We start from the raw sequence: 17,346 nt of genomic DNA, 5'->3' as shown, positions 1-17,346 counted from the left end.
AGCGAGCTATATTTTTTTCTCTAATTAAGAGGCCTACATGAATTTAAAAAATATATATTTGTAAGGTCAAACAATGATTTTATGAAAAAGGTCAAACGATGACCATAATCCCCCAAAACAAACGTAACGCGGGCTTTTAATGTGGATAGTTAAATTCATGTAGGCCTCTTAATTAGAGTAAAAGTTTAGAGATAACATCAGTGGCATTTGATGGTAATTATTGAAGAAAATTCATGATCAAATATAAAATGCATTTCCCTTTTAATAGAGTAGATAACCAATTACACAGTTATATTCTGTTATGCAGTAGTAATAGCGGTCGTAAAACTGTTATGTATAATAGCGCTTTCTTAAGTGGTTAAAGATTTAATGTGGTCAAAAGTGGTTTGGTTCAAAAACATGGTTCCTAAACACGCCTTTAACTTCTGGGTGGCTAACCTTGATAGGTTGCCGGTGAATGAGCGACTGGTGCAATGGGGTTTGATGGATATTGGAACCTGTACTTTTTGCTCCACTGATGAGGAAACTAGGGATCGTTTGCTCTTGCGTTGCAGGTTTGCAGTGGAGATATGGATCGTGTGAAACAGAGGTTGGGAGCTCCACGTACATTCTTTACCTCTTGGCAAGCAATGATTGGGTGGCTTCTCCAGCAGAGATGGTCACCAAGGAGAAGGCTTCTCAGTTTAATTGTCTGTCAAGGTACAGTCTATCACATATGGAGAGAAAGAAATGATAGGAAACATGGAAGACCTCCATCAACTCCCCTAGCTATCTTTAACAGGATTGATAGGGTTACGGAGGACATTCTTCTAGCAAGACGACGCAACAAGGGGTGTACAACCTTACTCTCCTTATGGTTCAAGTATAGCTAACCTTAGCTAACAATTTGCTGCACCAAACTCTTAGCTTCTCACTGGTTTTTAATTTTTTTTGGCCATAGAAGTACTCTGCTCTTGAAGCTCATGTAACCAATTTTATTTTGGAAATATAATTTACAGTTATCAAAAAAAAAAAAAAAATTGAATCAGCAGACATAAGCAAAACTCTGAGAAGAAGAAAGTCTCAGTCTTTACTGTCACAATACCTTCAAAGGCTGCACTTGGCAATTCCAGTGAGAGACTGCAACATTCGTGTGAGTCTAGACGGAGACGAGTTCCAGACATCTCCTCTGCACAACACTAGCTCTTGCTCACGAGTCACGACCACCACCTTTACCAGGAACAAAAAAAACACTGATAAGCTTTCATTGGATGAAAGAAGTAGAAATATGTAAACTTGGTCTTTCAGTGAACCAATAGGTCTCTAACTAGAATTGAAACAAGCAGAGCACTTTTCAAAGATCAAGCTGAGTATCTGTAGTGAACAAACACATGAAAATTACAGAGTGATGAAAACAAATCAGAAAAGCTAAATACTTTGCAAACGTTGGGACATAGTTTTGGAAGAGTCATCCCTCTTGGACTTCTGCAACACACATAATTAAAGAAAGGAACTTTAACTCAACTCAAACCATATAAAGCATAAACGAACTTGAGTATGGGACAACTTAAGGAGCGTGTCTGATTGTTTGTAGAGCGTGTTGACGTCCTCCAAAGCAAGTAAAATGTTTCTGAAGGAGCCTCTCCATATCTGGCTGCTCAGCTGCAACATTTAGGAGTGCCCGCGCGCATATTTTCCTGCACCAAAATGAGAATATTAGTGAAAAGCATCTTGGGCAGATTAACAATACTTTGATGCAGCACACTAGTGAGTGGCCGTCTTATATCAATTTCTAACGCTATGGCATAGCCAACCTTACCTCAGTGAGATCATTCCCAGAACCCGCGTTAAGGTACTTTTCGTTCACTACACTGTCGGATGCAGGATGGCGATGCCTTCCCTGTATGCTGCACCAGCAGTGGTGGTGGTGACGAGCGATTGGGGATGGGAGAGATGGCGATGGTGGTGATAGTAACCAGCGATGGTGGTGGTGGTGACGTCGCGTCATCTCCTTTCTCTGCCATCTACAAACTCCATCTCTTCTCTCTCTCTTGCTTCTCGAATCGTAGATCTCACAAAAAAAATAATTAAAAAAAAAAAAGAATAAAAGAATTAATCTCAAACGTTGATTCAATGTCATCGAAGAATGCAGATGGTGATCCATGTCATAAGAACAAGTAAGCGAATAGGAAAAAAAGATGAGGATAGGTACAAGATTAATTTTGAGCATGTTCAAAAAATACAATACTAATTGTCTTTTTATTTATTTATAACTATTTTAAAAACTATCTTAGCTTTAAATACTTTGATCATAATGAAAATTTGAAATCTAAATTTTGTATTTAAAATTATAATTTATTTACAAAATTATAATTTATTTAAAAATTAAGATTTAATGCTTTATGATATACTAGTATTCTATCCGCACTACGTACGGGATAAAAAAATGATTAACATTCTCTTGTTTAATAATTATCTTCTAAAATTCATTTCACCTTTTCAATTCAGTTTACTTGATTGCAAAAATTTTGTAGCTAACATTATGATTAATTTTGTACATAATGAACATTATGATTAAACATACAAAATATTATTTTTTTGCCACCCCCTGTTAAATATACACAATCTAACACATGTATTTGTAAAGTATTACTAAATGCGGAATTACATACACTCGTGACCGATGAATTTACACTCAATTTTCATCTTTAAGAAAAAGTCGATTTCAGCTCCACTATAGAATCTACTTGCTTTATACTCCATCTTCCCAAATAAAACATAAATTTTACCGAAAAATATAGACTTACTATTCATGTAGTCTTTCCCAAGAAACAATGATATTATTGGTGTTATCCTCATGACTTCTATTTTATTTATTGTCAGAAGAAAATAAGATACTTCTTTATGGTAAAAAAATATTTGTAAAATGTAATATGTATACCTTAATTCCATTTTTGATGATAGTCTTTTCCCCGTAGTGTTTGATTTTTTTGCTCTTTCCACACTTTTTCAAATTTACATCAGTCGATCATTATTATTAACCATTAGATACAATTTTTTCAAGCATGTAAAGGCTACAAAAATTTAATAGAGATTTTTGAATATAGCGTAAAAGACAGAGAAAACTTTGATATATCCATTTTGTCTACTCCGACTCATATTTTTGTTTTGGAAAAGAAGTACTAACCTTGAGTTTTTTGAAGAAAACCTTGCATGTGGTGAATGAGGTTTAGTAGAAATAGAGAAAAGAGTAGGATCGAAAGAGATTAAGCAGTAGCAAAAAAAAATGATTTGAATTTAACAAATAATATAAGAAAGAAGCTTTGCATGCATTCCCAGATCAGGGTCGTGAGGAGGAGAGAAAACGTGATTTTTAGCAATATGCGGTCACTGAATAAACTGATACAAATATAAATAATAGAAAGTAGGTAGTTATTGTTCTGAAAAGAAAGAAAATATAGTAGTTAATTCCGAGATTTCTGGTGAATGGTGATCGTGAAAGTGTAAAATCGGCGAGGTGGACTGTGAAAATGCTTTTGATTTTGTCTATCAAATATTTAAATTGGCACGTATTGTACTATATTTAGCCTCCTCCATTTTTCTTTATTTCATTTGCATTTGTGATTTTAAATTATTTTTATTTCTTAAATTATGTGGCAAAATATGATTGGTAGGGTGACTTGTGCTTTGGTATATAACTAGTGTTTGCCCTGTGCTACGCACAGGAAAAAAAAATTCTTACTAAAATAAACACATTTATTTTATTATACTAAAATAAACACAATCTGATCGTGGCTTTAACATGTATTAAAATTAAAAATTTGGGTTAAAAATGTACTAAACCACATAGATCATCTCCTAATAATTTTAGGTGTCAAGAGATGACAAAGAATGTTATATATATTTTCATAGTAATAAATTATGTATAATATACATCTAGAAAATAATAACAATTTACCGCAGTAATAAATTAAAACATCTTTGTTTACATATTTACTTTAATCTCCTCCGCACAAAACACTGCCGATATGCTATCTTCAATCTTCACATTCCCTAATAAGGTAAGATGTTCTAGCTTTTTTTATTACCTTATATCCATGATAAACCAAAATATATCACCGAAAAAACTCAATAACATTGCAACTTTCCATGGTTAACTGAAAGAAAAATGATAAAATATTTACTTTTGTATTTCCATGGTCTGATTTTTAAAATCTATTTGTACAGCCTGGTCGTCCCTAGCTTTCTTATGAATAATCAACTAAAACGAACTTCAAGCTGAGTCATACAAAAAGAATAAGAAGAATGACTTTGAGAAGATAAATTTTAATTGGAATAAAAATATTCATAATGCTATCTATTTTGTTGCTAACACAAAACCCCAAAAAATTGAAGAGATGAAACGATTGAGAATAAAGAAGGGAGTGCAAATAGAAAAGAATTGAAAATTATATAGAAAATGCAACAGTTTGAAATCGTGCATAAAATTAGAGATTAGAGAAAATTTAGGGAATCAAGTTATTAAGTTCAAGAAATTAGAGATCGTGTGTTCATTTTCTTTAGAGAGTTTATTTTTAAGACTGTTTTACTTTGCAGTAGATTCAGATTTTTTTATGTTAATAACTATCAAATTCTATGATTTTAATGTCGATGATTTACCCCTTCAGCCACCTCTGACGTTATAGTGATGATTCATCAAATCTTGAGTTGAGCGGAGTTGCAAGTATTTGTCATCTTCTTTCACATTTGTTCTCTCCATCTATAGCAAAAATGTAAAAGAATCTTTAAAAACATAATTGACAAAAACATAGAAAACTGATATCCATAAATTAATAAGCAATATGTTACGCAGTAGTGATTATGGTTGCACAATGCACATGGGTAATAAATATAAACGTAAACGTTATATTATTGTTGCTGGACTATGAAACACTTGCTTCTTACTTTTGATAACGTGATGTACCTCTTTATTTTGATAATTCAACCTCAAATGAAATGTAAAGAAAAAAAGTTTGAAGGCAAGAAGATATAAAATTTTGTTTGTTAGAGATACAACGTAGAAGAAAGTGGAGATGATTTGATACTTTATACATGAGATGAAAGAAAACAGTTTGAGAAGATATGAGTTAACGTGGACAACTTTTTTTTGAGAAAAATTAGGAATATAGGTAGTTACAAATTTAAATTGCATAAAAATAAGAGATGAAAACAAATCGATTAATTTTTTAAAACTTTTCCACATGGCATTATTCTATTCGTCAGGCGACTTACGATTTAGTATATAAGGGATGTATGTTACAATGAGATATGTGATTTGGGGGTTATGGTTAAAATTTAGGATTGAGTATATGATTTTAGTTTTATTATAAATTTGGAGTTTAAATTTAAAATCTCTATTATAAGTTTGTAAAGATTGGATTTATGATTTTGTACGTAGAGTTTAAGTTTGGGGTATAGGGTATTAGATAATCTATTTGTTTCATATTAAGTGTCGTTTTGGGTTTGTGCACACATATTAAGGAAACAATTAATTTTGCATATTTTCTATATAAAAACACAAATACCAATATACCTAACCCTATTTCAACCAATAGAAAAATAATTTGCTAAATAAATTAATAAATTTTGCATTGAAAATCGAAAACGAAACTTGTTTTGTAACGAAAAAAATTATCTACAACGACACTTAATATGAAACGAAGGGATTATAGTTTTAGATTTAAGATTTAATTCATTATGATTTAGGGGTTTAGAGTTTTGAAAGTATAAGGGTTAGAGTTGTATATAAAGGTTTGTGATTAAAATTTAGATTTGAAGTTTATTAAATTTTTTAAATTTATATTGGAAGTTTATATTTAGTGAATGAAAGGTTTATGTTTGAAGTTAAGATTTAGGGTATATAATTTGATGGAAGATTTAAGGTTTACATTTAAGATTTTGAATGGGTTTTTTTCTTTTTTAAATTAGATATAAAGTTTTTAAGTTTAAATTTTGGCATTAAAATCTGAAAACATTTTATTTAGAGATTTTATTTAGTATTTAGAATATCTTTTAAGCTTGAATTTAAGGATTTAGGGTATTAGTATATTTGTATCGAACTGTATTTTCATATAAAGTTTAAAAGTTTAAAATTTAAATTTTATGATTATATTTAGGGATGAGGGGTTAAAAATAAATCTAACTTGTCACTATGTAAAATTATATATCCCTAATTTTATAAATAGAAATGATAAAATATTTATAATATATATTGCAACGATATTAATAAATATAATTTACTCTAATAAAACACAAGTAAGTCATAAGAATATCATATGCTTTTCCATTAAAGATTCAAAACACACAAAATCAATACATGAACTCATTGCAAAATACAACAGATAAACTTGGTGATTGAAATCTGGCCATAGTGGAGCCTGCATAGAACCCATGGCCAAGAGGCTCTTTATCAGGACAGTCTTCAATGTGCAGCAATACCATCTACATACATTTACACCATTGTTATGTTACACACAACATCACAATCACAAGCTTGTTCTTTGAGGTTGCAGAATAAAACCAAGTTCATATCACCAGCTCTCCTCCCAAACTTTTGAGTAAGCAACACCAACGAGTCAATGGTGCCTTTTAGCTCTGGTGGATCACGTCCAATCTCTGCAATCTGCAAACGCTTCTCTTATCCTTGGTATATCAAACCTCAATATATTGTGACCTGCCCATACCCTTCCTACGTATAGATACAAACCACTAAAACATCAACACAACGGAACATAAAGAGAAACAAGCAGAGACAGTACCACAGAAACCCAAAAAGAACAAAACTTTTGTATCAACAAGCAATTCAACAACACAGATAAGAAAGAAAGTACAAACCATTCAAACATGGATCAACACAACTAAACATAAAAGGAAAAAAAAAATGAGAGACAAACAGAGACAGTTTCATCATCTCCACAGAAACCCAAAAAGAACAAAACTTTCGTATCAGAGAGACCAAGAGACATTATCAGAAAGAACAAAAAAAAACAGAGTGAAACAACAGAGAGAGTATCATCTCCTTTTGTAGACTCATAAACCAAAAAGAACAAAACTTTATCAAAACGCAGAGAAGAAATAAATTTCAAACCATGGAGAATCTCGTAGACGTCGTCAGCGATATCTGCAAAACCACGTTTCAATTGCTCTACATGTTTCACTTGATTGTTGTCTAAGAAAAGAGACTTTAACTGAACCAGATTGCAGCGTGCTGCAGGGAGCTCTGAAATAAACACAGCACAGAGAGAGAGAGAGAGATGGCGGATGGTGCTGATGAGCTGCTGGTGGTGGTGGTAACGAGCGAAGGTGTCAAAAGGAGTGTGGTGGTGAGGCTTCATTCGACGGTGGCTAGAGATCAAATCTGAGAATTTGAGGAAGCTAAGCGGATTGAATCTGAGACTACTCTGATTTCTCCGTATGGAGAAGAAAGCAAAAGAAACAAAAGAAAATAAAAATAAAAACTAAACTATTTTGTGTAGGCATGGGCATTCGGGATCCCAATCGGGTTTCGGTTTTTAGTTTTTTGGGTTTATCAAAATCAACCCCATTCGGGTTATATAAAAGTTCGGTTCGGGACCGGTTCGGGTTCTATCGGGTTTGGGTCGGAGTTGGTAAATCTTCAAAGAACCGATATAACCCATTGTACTTTTGGGTTCGGGTCTCAATCGGTTCTTCGGTTTAAAAATACCTGATTTGTATTTATTTTGTAACTAAAACATAAATGAAATCGGTTCTTCGGATTTAAAATACATGATTTGTACATATTTTAATAGCCAAAACATAAGTAAAATCGATTCAAAATAGGAAAAAATATCATTTAAAATACATGATTTGTACATATTTTAATAGCCAAAACATAAGTAAAATCGATTCAAAAATAAGAAAAAACATAAAACGTAATTATTCAAAATCAAGTGAAAGATAAACATAGTTAGTGATAGAAAGAAAACCAGATAAATGAAATCATAAAACAAAAGCTAAGTTTTCATGAGAAACATTATTCAATGAAAACAAAACCAAAATCTAAAAACTCCAGGCTTCAACCGCCACATTCCACCATCAACCTTCATATAACAGATAATTATTTTAGAAGTTCAATAATATCTTAAAGTATTTTGGATACATATTAAGAATTAAGATCATATTTGGTAGAAGTTCTTTTGTGATTTTAAATGTTTCGGGTTCTATCGGATATCCATTTAGGTTCGGGTTCGGTTTGGATAATACCCATAACCCAAAATACCAAAAAACAAGATCCATTCAGTATTTATGTCGGATTCAGATCGGTTCGGATTCGTTTTTATCAGATCGGGTTCGGTTCGGATTTTCGGGTTCGGTTTATTTGCCCAGCCCTAATTTTGTGTATAAAGTCTGGTCAAAGATTAACTTTAAATTATTTTGACTAAAATTATAGATTTTTTTACGTTTACGATAAATGCATTTAAGATGTCAAATGTATAAAGTAATTATTACATTGATTCCGGTAATATTTCTGGGTCATTACTCTAACAAGAATCAGTAAAGGAATGTCTATGTAAAAAGATATGATACGAAAATTAAATTTGACATGCTTCTAAGAATGTAATTTCATTTTGAATAACCGCTAATTGACACATTGATTCCACATTTAATACTTCGTAACGTTTCAAGATATAAGACTGACCTTCACCGATCACCAGTGTATATAAATTATTGAGTGTTTTCAATTTTGAGACACAAAACAAATAAAATGTCAACTATAATTATGATGAATCTGATATCTCTTCTGTTTTCAACAGCTATAGTTCATTCCAATCAAAGTACAGTACCTCTCAGATCATTCAAGGTTAGCTTAACACACAACTTGAGATCCACTGTTTCTTCTATTATGTAGAATGCCATGTAACATATAACCCTTTTTTTTTTTGTCCTTGACAGATAAGTGAAAATGTAACGTATGATTGCATAGATATTTACAAGCAACCAGGGCTCGAGCATCCTTTGCTAAAAACCCACAAAATTCAGGTGCATCGCCTCAGAATTTCATCTGCTGCGTTTTTTACTTGTGTTAGTATTATAAAATATTGATTTTACAATTTTTATTTGAAAAGATGAAATCATCAATTTCAAGAAATGAGTTAAAGATGCAAACCGGCAAAAATGAAACGTCTAACAAAAGGAAAATAGTATGTCCAAATGGAACTGTTCCCATATTGAGAAATACAAAAGAATATGTCACAAATTCGCAAGTGTTTGCTGAGAAACATTTTCATCCGTTATCAGCCGATAGTCCTGGAACGCATGTAAGCACTCATCTCAATTTTCTTAATACGATAGATTTAATACTTTTATGTATATATAATATATCTAGTATTAAGTCATTAATGTTTGTGTTGCAAAAAAAAAAATCATTAATGTTTTGCCCAAAAAGAGTCACTAATAATGTAACCTGCTTTTGATAGATTGCTGGAGTAAGATCATCCATTGGTCCATTTCGGGGTGTACAAGCTTGGTTTAGTGCAAATGCGCTAAACGTGGGAAAGGATCAAGTCTCGTATAGTCATATATATATAGGCAGTGGATCGGAAAACCAAGTCAATTATATCTCAGCGGGTTGGACAGTAGGTTTTATATTGAATTTTTTATATATAGAAACATTTTCTCACATTCAAATTACACTACAAAACACTTATCATTTGAGACACACTTTATTTTGTCAAAAAAACTCTTATAACCCTAAACTAAAGAGAATATCTCTCATCTTCTTATTTCATTTTATTATTTTTATTATTCTGCAATTCCATGTTGATAGATAAATCCAGGTCTATATGGCGACCAACGTGTTTGGGCATTTGGATTTTGGAAGGTATGTGGCTACAAACAAATTAGTGTATGATGAAAACATTGATCAAATAATAACAAGTATGGTATTAAAAATTATTTAATAGGGTAAGGATGGGAAAGGATGTTACAATACCGCATGTTCAGGGTTTGTTCAAGTATCAAAGGTGATTCCAATTGTCGAGCCCATTGATCTTAAGCCAGGGGTCCCTGGCTGGTTTCGATATTTCATTCATCAGGTTAATATTTATAATCAGTTTTATAAGCAAACTAGTGATCGATATATTTGACTATAAATCTCTAGACCCGTACATTTTTTTTAATTGATATATGAATTTGTCTTGTCTCTTAATATTCAAAAAAGGATATAAATACAGGAAACTGGTGGATTACACAACTTATGCAAAAGTCACCTGATGTAGATATTGGTTACTGGCCAAAAGAATTATTTAACCTTTTAGAAAATGGTGCAAATATGGTTGGAGTTGGTGGTGTGGTTCAGGCTTCACGTTCTGGTTCAAGCCCTCCCATGGGTAATGGTAATTTTCCAAATGGAGGCCGCCTAGATTCAGGACTTTTTTCAAATATTGATGTCTTGAATTCCAACTATGAGCAGCGTAAAATAAATTCTTTTCCTGTAGAGAATTTGTTAGATAGTGAGAAATGTTATGGGCTAAGAATTGGTACGGTAAAACCATTCCATCGTAATCATCTAGGTTTCTTCTTCAATTATGGTGGTCCGGGAGGGAATTCATGTGGAGTATGACATTTGCCAACATATATACTCTTTAAATTGGCATTTTATAAATTTATTATAAATTAGTAAAATGCAAACTATTTTATAGATGTACTTTTCATGTTTTGCTTTGTTCTCGAGGTTGATGTCTCTCTAACTTGTAAGTGCAGTTAACGTTCTATTTGAATGTTAGAAACTATTGTAAAAAATAGCTAAATTAGTGTAGAATCCGAACAATAATAACAAACAGAAGCGTGGTTAAAATAAAATGCCTCAACATTTTAAATAATAATAATAAAATACTATTGTTACATAGCATTTTTTTTTAAAAAACATCAACAAACTAAACATGCACTCTAAAGTTCTAAATATAATTTTTGCTTTTTTGGAAAACTTATCACCAAAATTTCAAATGCTTTTGAATCCTTTTCTCATCGCACAAGTTAACCAATATTACTTAATCTTTTTCTTTAGCTTATTTTTAGTATTAACATTTTGGTTATTTTACTATTTAAACTACTAAATTATCATTAGGTAGTCATTAGACATTAACCATAACAATCAACATTCCCTGATTCTCTTCTTTTAGCATGTATTAAGCTTATCCAAATTGCTATAAAACTTCTGACATGTATCGTATATAGATATTTTCTATTCTGTAGGATTAAAACAAAGAGAATTACAAATATGACTCAAAATTTGATTTTAAACTGATAAACAACGAGCCAGAAGTCTCCTAAAATATGATTGAATGCTGACACTGACTGGTTAATAACACCAAACTCAATTTTCCGAGAGAAAAACATTGGGGCAACTGGAAGAATCTGAATGAGGTAGCGGTAGCCATCAGTGAAGAACTCTAGGTTTCTAGATGCGATCAGCAATTCCTGCAGGCGAAAGAATGAACAAACTCACTGAGGAAGTGAGGGGATAAGAGAATCAGATAGACAAGGGTAATCTGTACAGTTAAATTATCAAAAGCGCTTCAGTAGAAGCTGCATTTCATTCTGTTCACCTCCGTAGAAAGCAATTGATTCAGCATTTTCCCTCACGCGTACAAGGCTAGTCGGCCTCTTTCTTCTCTTGCAGAAAGTTGAGATTCACTAATCCCTGAATTCAAGAGGAGATCAAAGTCACTCAAATGAAATTAGCTAATACTGCAACTCTGGGAATATGATCAAGGACAAGAGCCAAAACAAAGAGTCATAATCTGAAAATGAAAGTGATATTTTAAGCCATTGTAACAAGTAGAGAACTTGTAAGAGGAAGTGAAGAGAAGTGAGAAACACAGTATACGGAGGAGCAGAATGAAGATATATGTGTCTGGGTCAGGTCAAGAGGGATGATGGTAAGGAAAAAGAAGTATGTTAAACCTTGCCAAGAAAGACACTGAGGGCAGTTCCACCAAAGGAGTAGAGGAAGAGAGCGAGAAAGAGAGGAGGGTAGATGGTGAAGAGGATGTTGCTAAAAGAGATGAGGTCGCTGAAAAGGGTGAGAGAGAAAGACAAAGCTGTACAAGTGAAGGAACTTAGGTCGTCAACAATGCGCTGATCAGGATTGTCAATCAACGATTGGGACTGGATCTTGTACAAGGTTTGATCTTTCAAATAGCGTTGGAGGTAGTATTTGGTCATCCATGACCTCCATCTCAGCGATAGAGGTTAAAAGGACCAAACGGTCTCTGCATTCTTGTGGAACAAATGATCTTAGTTTCTCATACTCTTCTGGTAATAGAGTCAAGACCTGCAGATAAAATTTACAAGAAAATGTAATGAATAATACAACTTAAGAAAGCTTGGACAAGTGAAGGTGCGGACTAAAGCTTTCTCCTATGGACATATGGAATTCAAACTCATTTCTCTTTTACTTTAGGCAATGACAAGCAAAAGAAAAATGGGAAAACGGAGGAGAAAAACACAACCTCAACACCTCTCTGGCAAAGAGCAGAGGCGATGGTGTATGCCACCTTTGTGAGAATGCCTGTCATCACTATTTTTGTCGTTGATTTGGGTAGACTATTGATCACAACAGCTGCTGTGGCGGAGCTAGACATTCATTTTATCGGGGTCATAATTAATTTTTCATAGCTAAAGGGGTCATATATGAGTTTTGAACTCAAGACATGGGGGTCAAAAAAAAATTTCTGACCAATTTACCACAGAAAAAACATTGGATGTAAGCCTAAAAGTTTAATTTTGTAAATTTCATAGGGGTCAGTTGACCCCCCTACTTACAAAGTGGCTGCCTGTTAATCTACTGCCGTCCACCACTCTTACTTTCATTTATGGATGCTTGTGAATATACACCTCTCCATTCCTGTTTAGCTCCTCCCCCTGTTCCAACCCACCACAGTTTTAATATTATTAAATGACATCTCACCAATGTAAAACCAAATCAGTGGAAGCGTGTTTCTTTACTTGGTTCATGAGACCCATGCTAAGCACCTTCACTCCTTTTTTATTTGCCTCCAGTATCGCTTTCTCAATCATGTTGTTGATCGCGTCTTTCCTCCATTTTAACAAGTACTGCATGCATTAGATCTCAAGGCCTCAGTAAACCAACCTAAACTACTTATACAGGTTGTAAATTTACAAAAGAGTCAAAAATAAGCTGAAAAAGATGAGGACCTGCAGATTATATCTGGGTATGATCCAAGACTGCAAGTTGAGCTTCTCGAAAGAGTTTCTCTCAGAGACAAAGAGGCTGGCGTAGGAGAGAGTGAAAAGCATGGAGAGAGATGTGAAAGGCCACAAAAGGCGCATGAACCATCTATAGGAGAAGGGGTAGGAGGCAAATGAAGCCAAGCCAATCCGCAAATGGTATATGGACTCAGGGCGTCGTCAGGTGAGTTAAGTGCACGACGTCCACTCTGTCTTCTCCTCTTTCTAGAGATTTCTCATACAATGTATCCGAGGTTTCATCCATTGTGCCGTAGATGTAGTCATACAAGGGCATGAACAGGGAGTAGTTGGTCCGGAATTGGGTGTAGTGCAGCGAGTGGAATCTGCAATTCTCGTTATGATCATTTTATCATCCAAAAAGAATGATATTATAACAGTAAGAGTGTTTTATCACATTGCGCTCGTTATCGATACATATACGGAAAACAAAAAGATGAACTGTTAATAACTCTACACTTTAGAGTGGCCATATACCCTAATAAACTAGGTGATGATCCGCACCCTGCGCGGGATAAATGGATTAAAAGAAATTATAAATTTTAATCTCTAGCTACTGAAAAAGGTTAAAAGAAAAAGTGGCATATTATACATTAATGCAAAGAAAACCAATTTGGGATTGAAAGTTAACTGGAGTTTTCAGTCAAAAAAAAAGTTTACTGGAATATTCGGGTAACGATAATCTTATTATGGTCGAAAAACAGTAATTTTCCTATTACCAAAGTTGTATCGTTATATTTTATTAAAATTATACTGGTTCTGGAGTACATAAAAATTGTAAAAGAATAAAAATAAATTGAAGTAAATAATATTAGTTTGGAAAGAAAAAGAGAAAAAAGTAAATTATTTGAATATACAAATTTAGTGGGGTGATTATGACTCTAATTTGTAAAAGAGGCCCATTATTAAACCTTGATATTGATTATGACTCAAAATACATATGAGCCTATTTTAATTTATCTTTTATTTTTTAAAAAATGTTTTTAATTTATTTTTATTCTTTTACCATACAATCTGAAATTTAATAACAATCGCATGAAGAATAAATCTGATACTTGAACATTTAAAAGACAATATTAAACTTAAAATAAATAGTTGTTATCAATAAAAGGCAACAATTTCATACTGAAATAAAATATAACTCCATATTAAAAAAGAATATAATCATACTGGAATTAAATATAACTCCATATTAAAAAAATATATAAATAGTTTATATTTTAGTAACAAAATGAGTTTATACACATAGATAAAATATCATAAACGTACCAACACAAAATTTTGGGTGAGAAAGACCACGAATGATCCAATGGAAGTTGGCTAGACAAATGTAGTTACAATCATTGATCGGTTCAACCTTGGAAACAACACATGATTTCAGATTGTATGGTAGTGTTGAAGCATAAACGACCTCCATTATATATAGGTACCAATACTCTTAGGTCATTAATGAAATAGTCAACAAAGGAATGATAATATATACTCCCTCCGTTTTTTATATAAGTCGTTTTAAAGGAATTTTTATGTTCCAAATTATATGATGTTTTCGGTTTTCTATGTAAAATTTATTAACAGTTAATGTTATATGACCAATGATAATATACCTTCTATTTTATTATCGGCTGATTTGTGGTTAGATTAATAATTGATGATGTTTTTGTTTAGAAAATATAAAAAAAATTAATGATTTCTTAATCTATGTGCACAATTCTAAAACGACTTATATTAAAAAACGGAGGGAGTATGAATAAATGAAAACTACCTATCTCTACTATATAAAAAGAACTAAATTAGAGGATTTCTAGGCATGCCATATCAGCACAAATATTTAGAGCCAATAAGAGTTACACATCATCACATTAAACGTGAGTTTCATGAAAAATATTTTGAAGCCCAATTTAGACTTGCGGCCCAAATTCTCTTTCTTCTCTGCCTTGCCAAAGGAAACTCTAACGGCCACAGTTCTTGCGTTCTCTGGTGAAACGCCTTTTCCCACGACAATGAATCATCAACCTTGCTTCATTATTTTCTTCATTAATTTCCCAATACCAAACAAATGTTCTCTTCACTTTCCCCGAACTTCCCACTATAAAATCAACTCTGCATATAAGAAAAGCAGAAGATATCGCATCCATGATTTTCAACGATGTTGCTACGGGTTGGGAGAGACCATAATTATCTTCAAGCTCATACATTTTTGGGAAGTTTAATTGCAACATGCAATGGGAAGTCTCTGATCGGTGTAGAGATGCTGCTCATCTACAAACAGGTGGGATTCTATTTACTATTCATATATTCTCTCTTTTCAAGAATCATAACCCCATACTAATTGCATTAACACATGGCTCATCGCCTGATTGTGTTGTTTAGAAGCCACATATGAAAATCTGTATCAGGCTTCCTCTACCAAAGTGATTGTTAGTGAGAAATTCAAAGTTTAATGTGGGATCATGTTATTTCATCTGTTACCATCAAAACCAATAAATCTAAGCAATGAAAAATGATGAGCATCTGTATACTCCCGTTTTCTTATATCTACTTATCAGCACCAGTATGGTGTATATATATGTATAATCTTAAACTTTCTCTTGAGATTGTGAATGGAACTATTAATGTCAAACCAACTCCAGGGATACGAAGATGGACCAAGAGAGGAAGAAACTGCATAAGGTAACTTGAGGAACGATGTTTTTTTTTGTTTCTCTTTAATATTTTGGAAAGAAAAAACAATTTAACATGTTTCCATGCGTTACACATCGCAGAGAAAAGAGTTCCACGTTTCTGGCTGATGGCCTTGAACAACAATGATATCACTTCCGAGGAGGAAAACTATATGCAGTTTTGGTATCCATTTTGTCTGCAACTCCAATCATAACCATGGATAATAGCTCTAGCTTAATGTCTTTGATGTCAGGACACAGAGTGTGATGATTAGCTCTCAAATAACTTAGATGGTGCAGGAGTGAAGAGCCTAAAGGATTCAAACTTGGGCTTTTCTTTGACTCGAATCCTTATTTTAAGAACACTATCTTTACAAAGTCTTATCCTAATTGTTGAAGTGACCCACTGCTTGAGAAGTCTATTATGGTAACTGCTTATGCTCGTCTACATATGTTCATTTTAGTAAATTAAAAACGTTTACACTTTTCTTATCATGAAAAAACAGAAACTTTATTACTTGGATTGTTTTTTGTTTGCTTCTATGATAATTGTCCTTGCTTCGTGAGCTCAAGGTGGTTATACAAATACAAGTATTTAATCTTACAGAAGTGAAACCCATTGTACGGTACAGTTTGGCGTTTTTGCAGCGAAACGAGATAAATGTGCAAGAGAGTGCAGAGAAAGGATGCAGTTTATGGTGAGTAATATATATACATCTTTAACCTTTAGCGTATGGGGGTTAGATTTTTCAAGTTAGTGGCAATGATGATGATGATAGATGGCAGGTGGTGATGATCCAGTTGGCTGGGTTCCTGGTTGTCTCGATACAACTTGGCTCTAAAAATTCTTCAATCCAAATTGTATCAACAAACATCAAGATTCTACCAGAGACGAGCCAGGTTTTGATTTGTATACACTTGATTGATATGTAGAAAACTTGCACAGTAATTTGTAGCTTTTGTTTCTCTGATTGAAGTGGTCTTTAATATCTCCATTTGTTTAAAGTGCAGTAAGATTTTTTCGTTGGTAGCTTCGTTCTATGCTGCAGTGTATGTAACAAAAGAGAAAGCATATTTTCCCCCAAAAAATAGAATTCAGCTCAAAGTTGTAATGTCTGCATCAGCAGAGGTGCTTCAAATGTATCTCGCATGGAGACAACAAGTCTGTGAGACATTCTGACCTCAGGTGATGGTGATAATAGGTGGCATGTGGTTTTAGTGGCAATGATGATGATGAGGATAGGTGGCAGGTTGTGATGGTCAAGTTGCACTACAAGAAAACACATGCTTAACGACGAAAATTAACGAGGAAAAACAATCCTCGTAAATTTGCGTCGAGTTTACGACGAATTTACGTGAAAAACTAAAGTCATCGTTATTTCCTCGTAACGTAACGACAAAACTATTTCGTCGTAAAGTGGATGTAACTTTACGAGTA

At 33.2% G+C, this 17,346-nt stretch overlaps 2 protein-coding genes, 1 long non-coding RNA gene and 1 pseudogene across 5 annotated transcripts; 1 reads left to right on the top strand and 3 right to left on the bottom strand.

Moving 5' to 3' along the window:
• Positions 1 to 262: 262 nt before the first annotated feature.
• On the bottom strand, positions 263 to 2,148 carry LOC106318088. 3 transcript variants are annotated; one of them, XR_001265287.1, is made up of 3 exons: positions 1,799 to 2,148; positions 1,085 to 1,676; positions 263 to 691 (listed from the first exon to the last, which is right to left on the bottom strand). It is a non-coding gene; the product is annotated as an uncharacterized LOC106318088 (long non-coding RNA). The 3 variants fall into 3 exon arrangements; XR_001265286.1 differs by having other exon boundaries at positions 263 to 1,209; positions 1,416 to 1,676; positions 1,799 to 2,143; XR_001265288.1 differs by having other exon boundaries at positions 263 to 1,209; positions 1,531 to 1,676; positions 1,799 to 2,136.
• A 4,126-nt stretch (positions 2,149 to 6,274) lies between these two features.
• On the bottom strand, positions 6,275 to 7,455 carry LOC106315733 (protein NEN2-like). Its single transcript, XM_013753546.1, has 2 exons — positions 7,106 to 7,455; positions 6,275 to 6,706 (listed from the first exon to the last, which is right to left on the bottom strand). Exons 1-2 carry the CDS (start codon positions 7,350 to 7,352, stop codon positions 6,621 to 6,623), a joined length of 333 nt encoding a protein of 110 aa, XP_013609000.1. The 5' UTR covers positions 7,353 to 7,455; the 3' UTR covers positions 6,275 to 6,620.
• A 1,303-nt stretch (positions 7,456 to 8,758) lies between these two features.
• LOC106317458 lies at positions 8,759 to 10,605 on the top strand. Its single transcript, XM_013755272.1, has 7 exons — positions 8,759 to 8,839; positions 8,932 to 9,018; positions 9,105 to 9,296; positions 9,456 to 9,614; positions 9,806 to 9,859; positions 9,942 to 10,073; positions 10,199 to 10,605. The coding sequence occupies exons 1-7, from the start codon at positions 8,759 to 8,761 to the stop codon at positions 10,598 to 10,600; spliced, it is 1,107 nt and encodes a 368-aa protein (XP_013610726.1). The 3' UTR covers positions 10,601 to 10,605.
• A 1,027-nt stretch (positions 10,606 to 11,632) lies between these two features.
• On the bottom strand, positions 11,633 to 15,443 carry LOC106314443 (annotated as a pseudogene).
• Between the last annotated feature and the right edge of the window lie 1,903 nt (positions 15,444 to 17,346).

This window comes from Brassica oleracea, chromosome C9, assembly GCF_000695525.1.
Source record: "Brassica oleracea var. oleracea cultivar TO1000 chromosome C9, BOL, whole genome shotgun sequence".
In the NCBI taxonomy this organism is placed as follows: domain Eukaryota; kingdom Viridiplantae; phylum Streptophyta; class Magnoliopsida; order Brassicales; family Brassicaceae; genus Brassica; species Brassica oleracea.
Note: the sequence above shows the minus strand (reverse complement) of the source record. Positions and strands in the feature narration are given on the sequence as shown.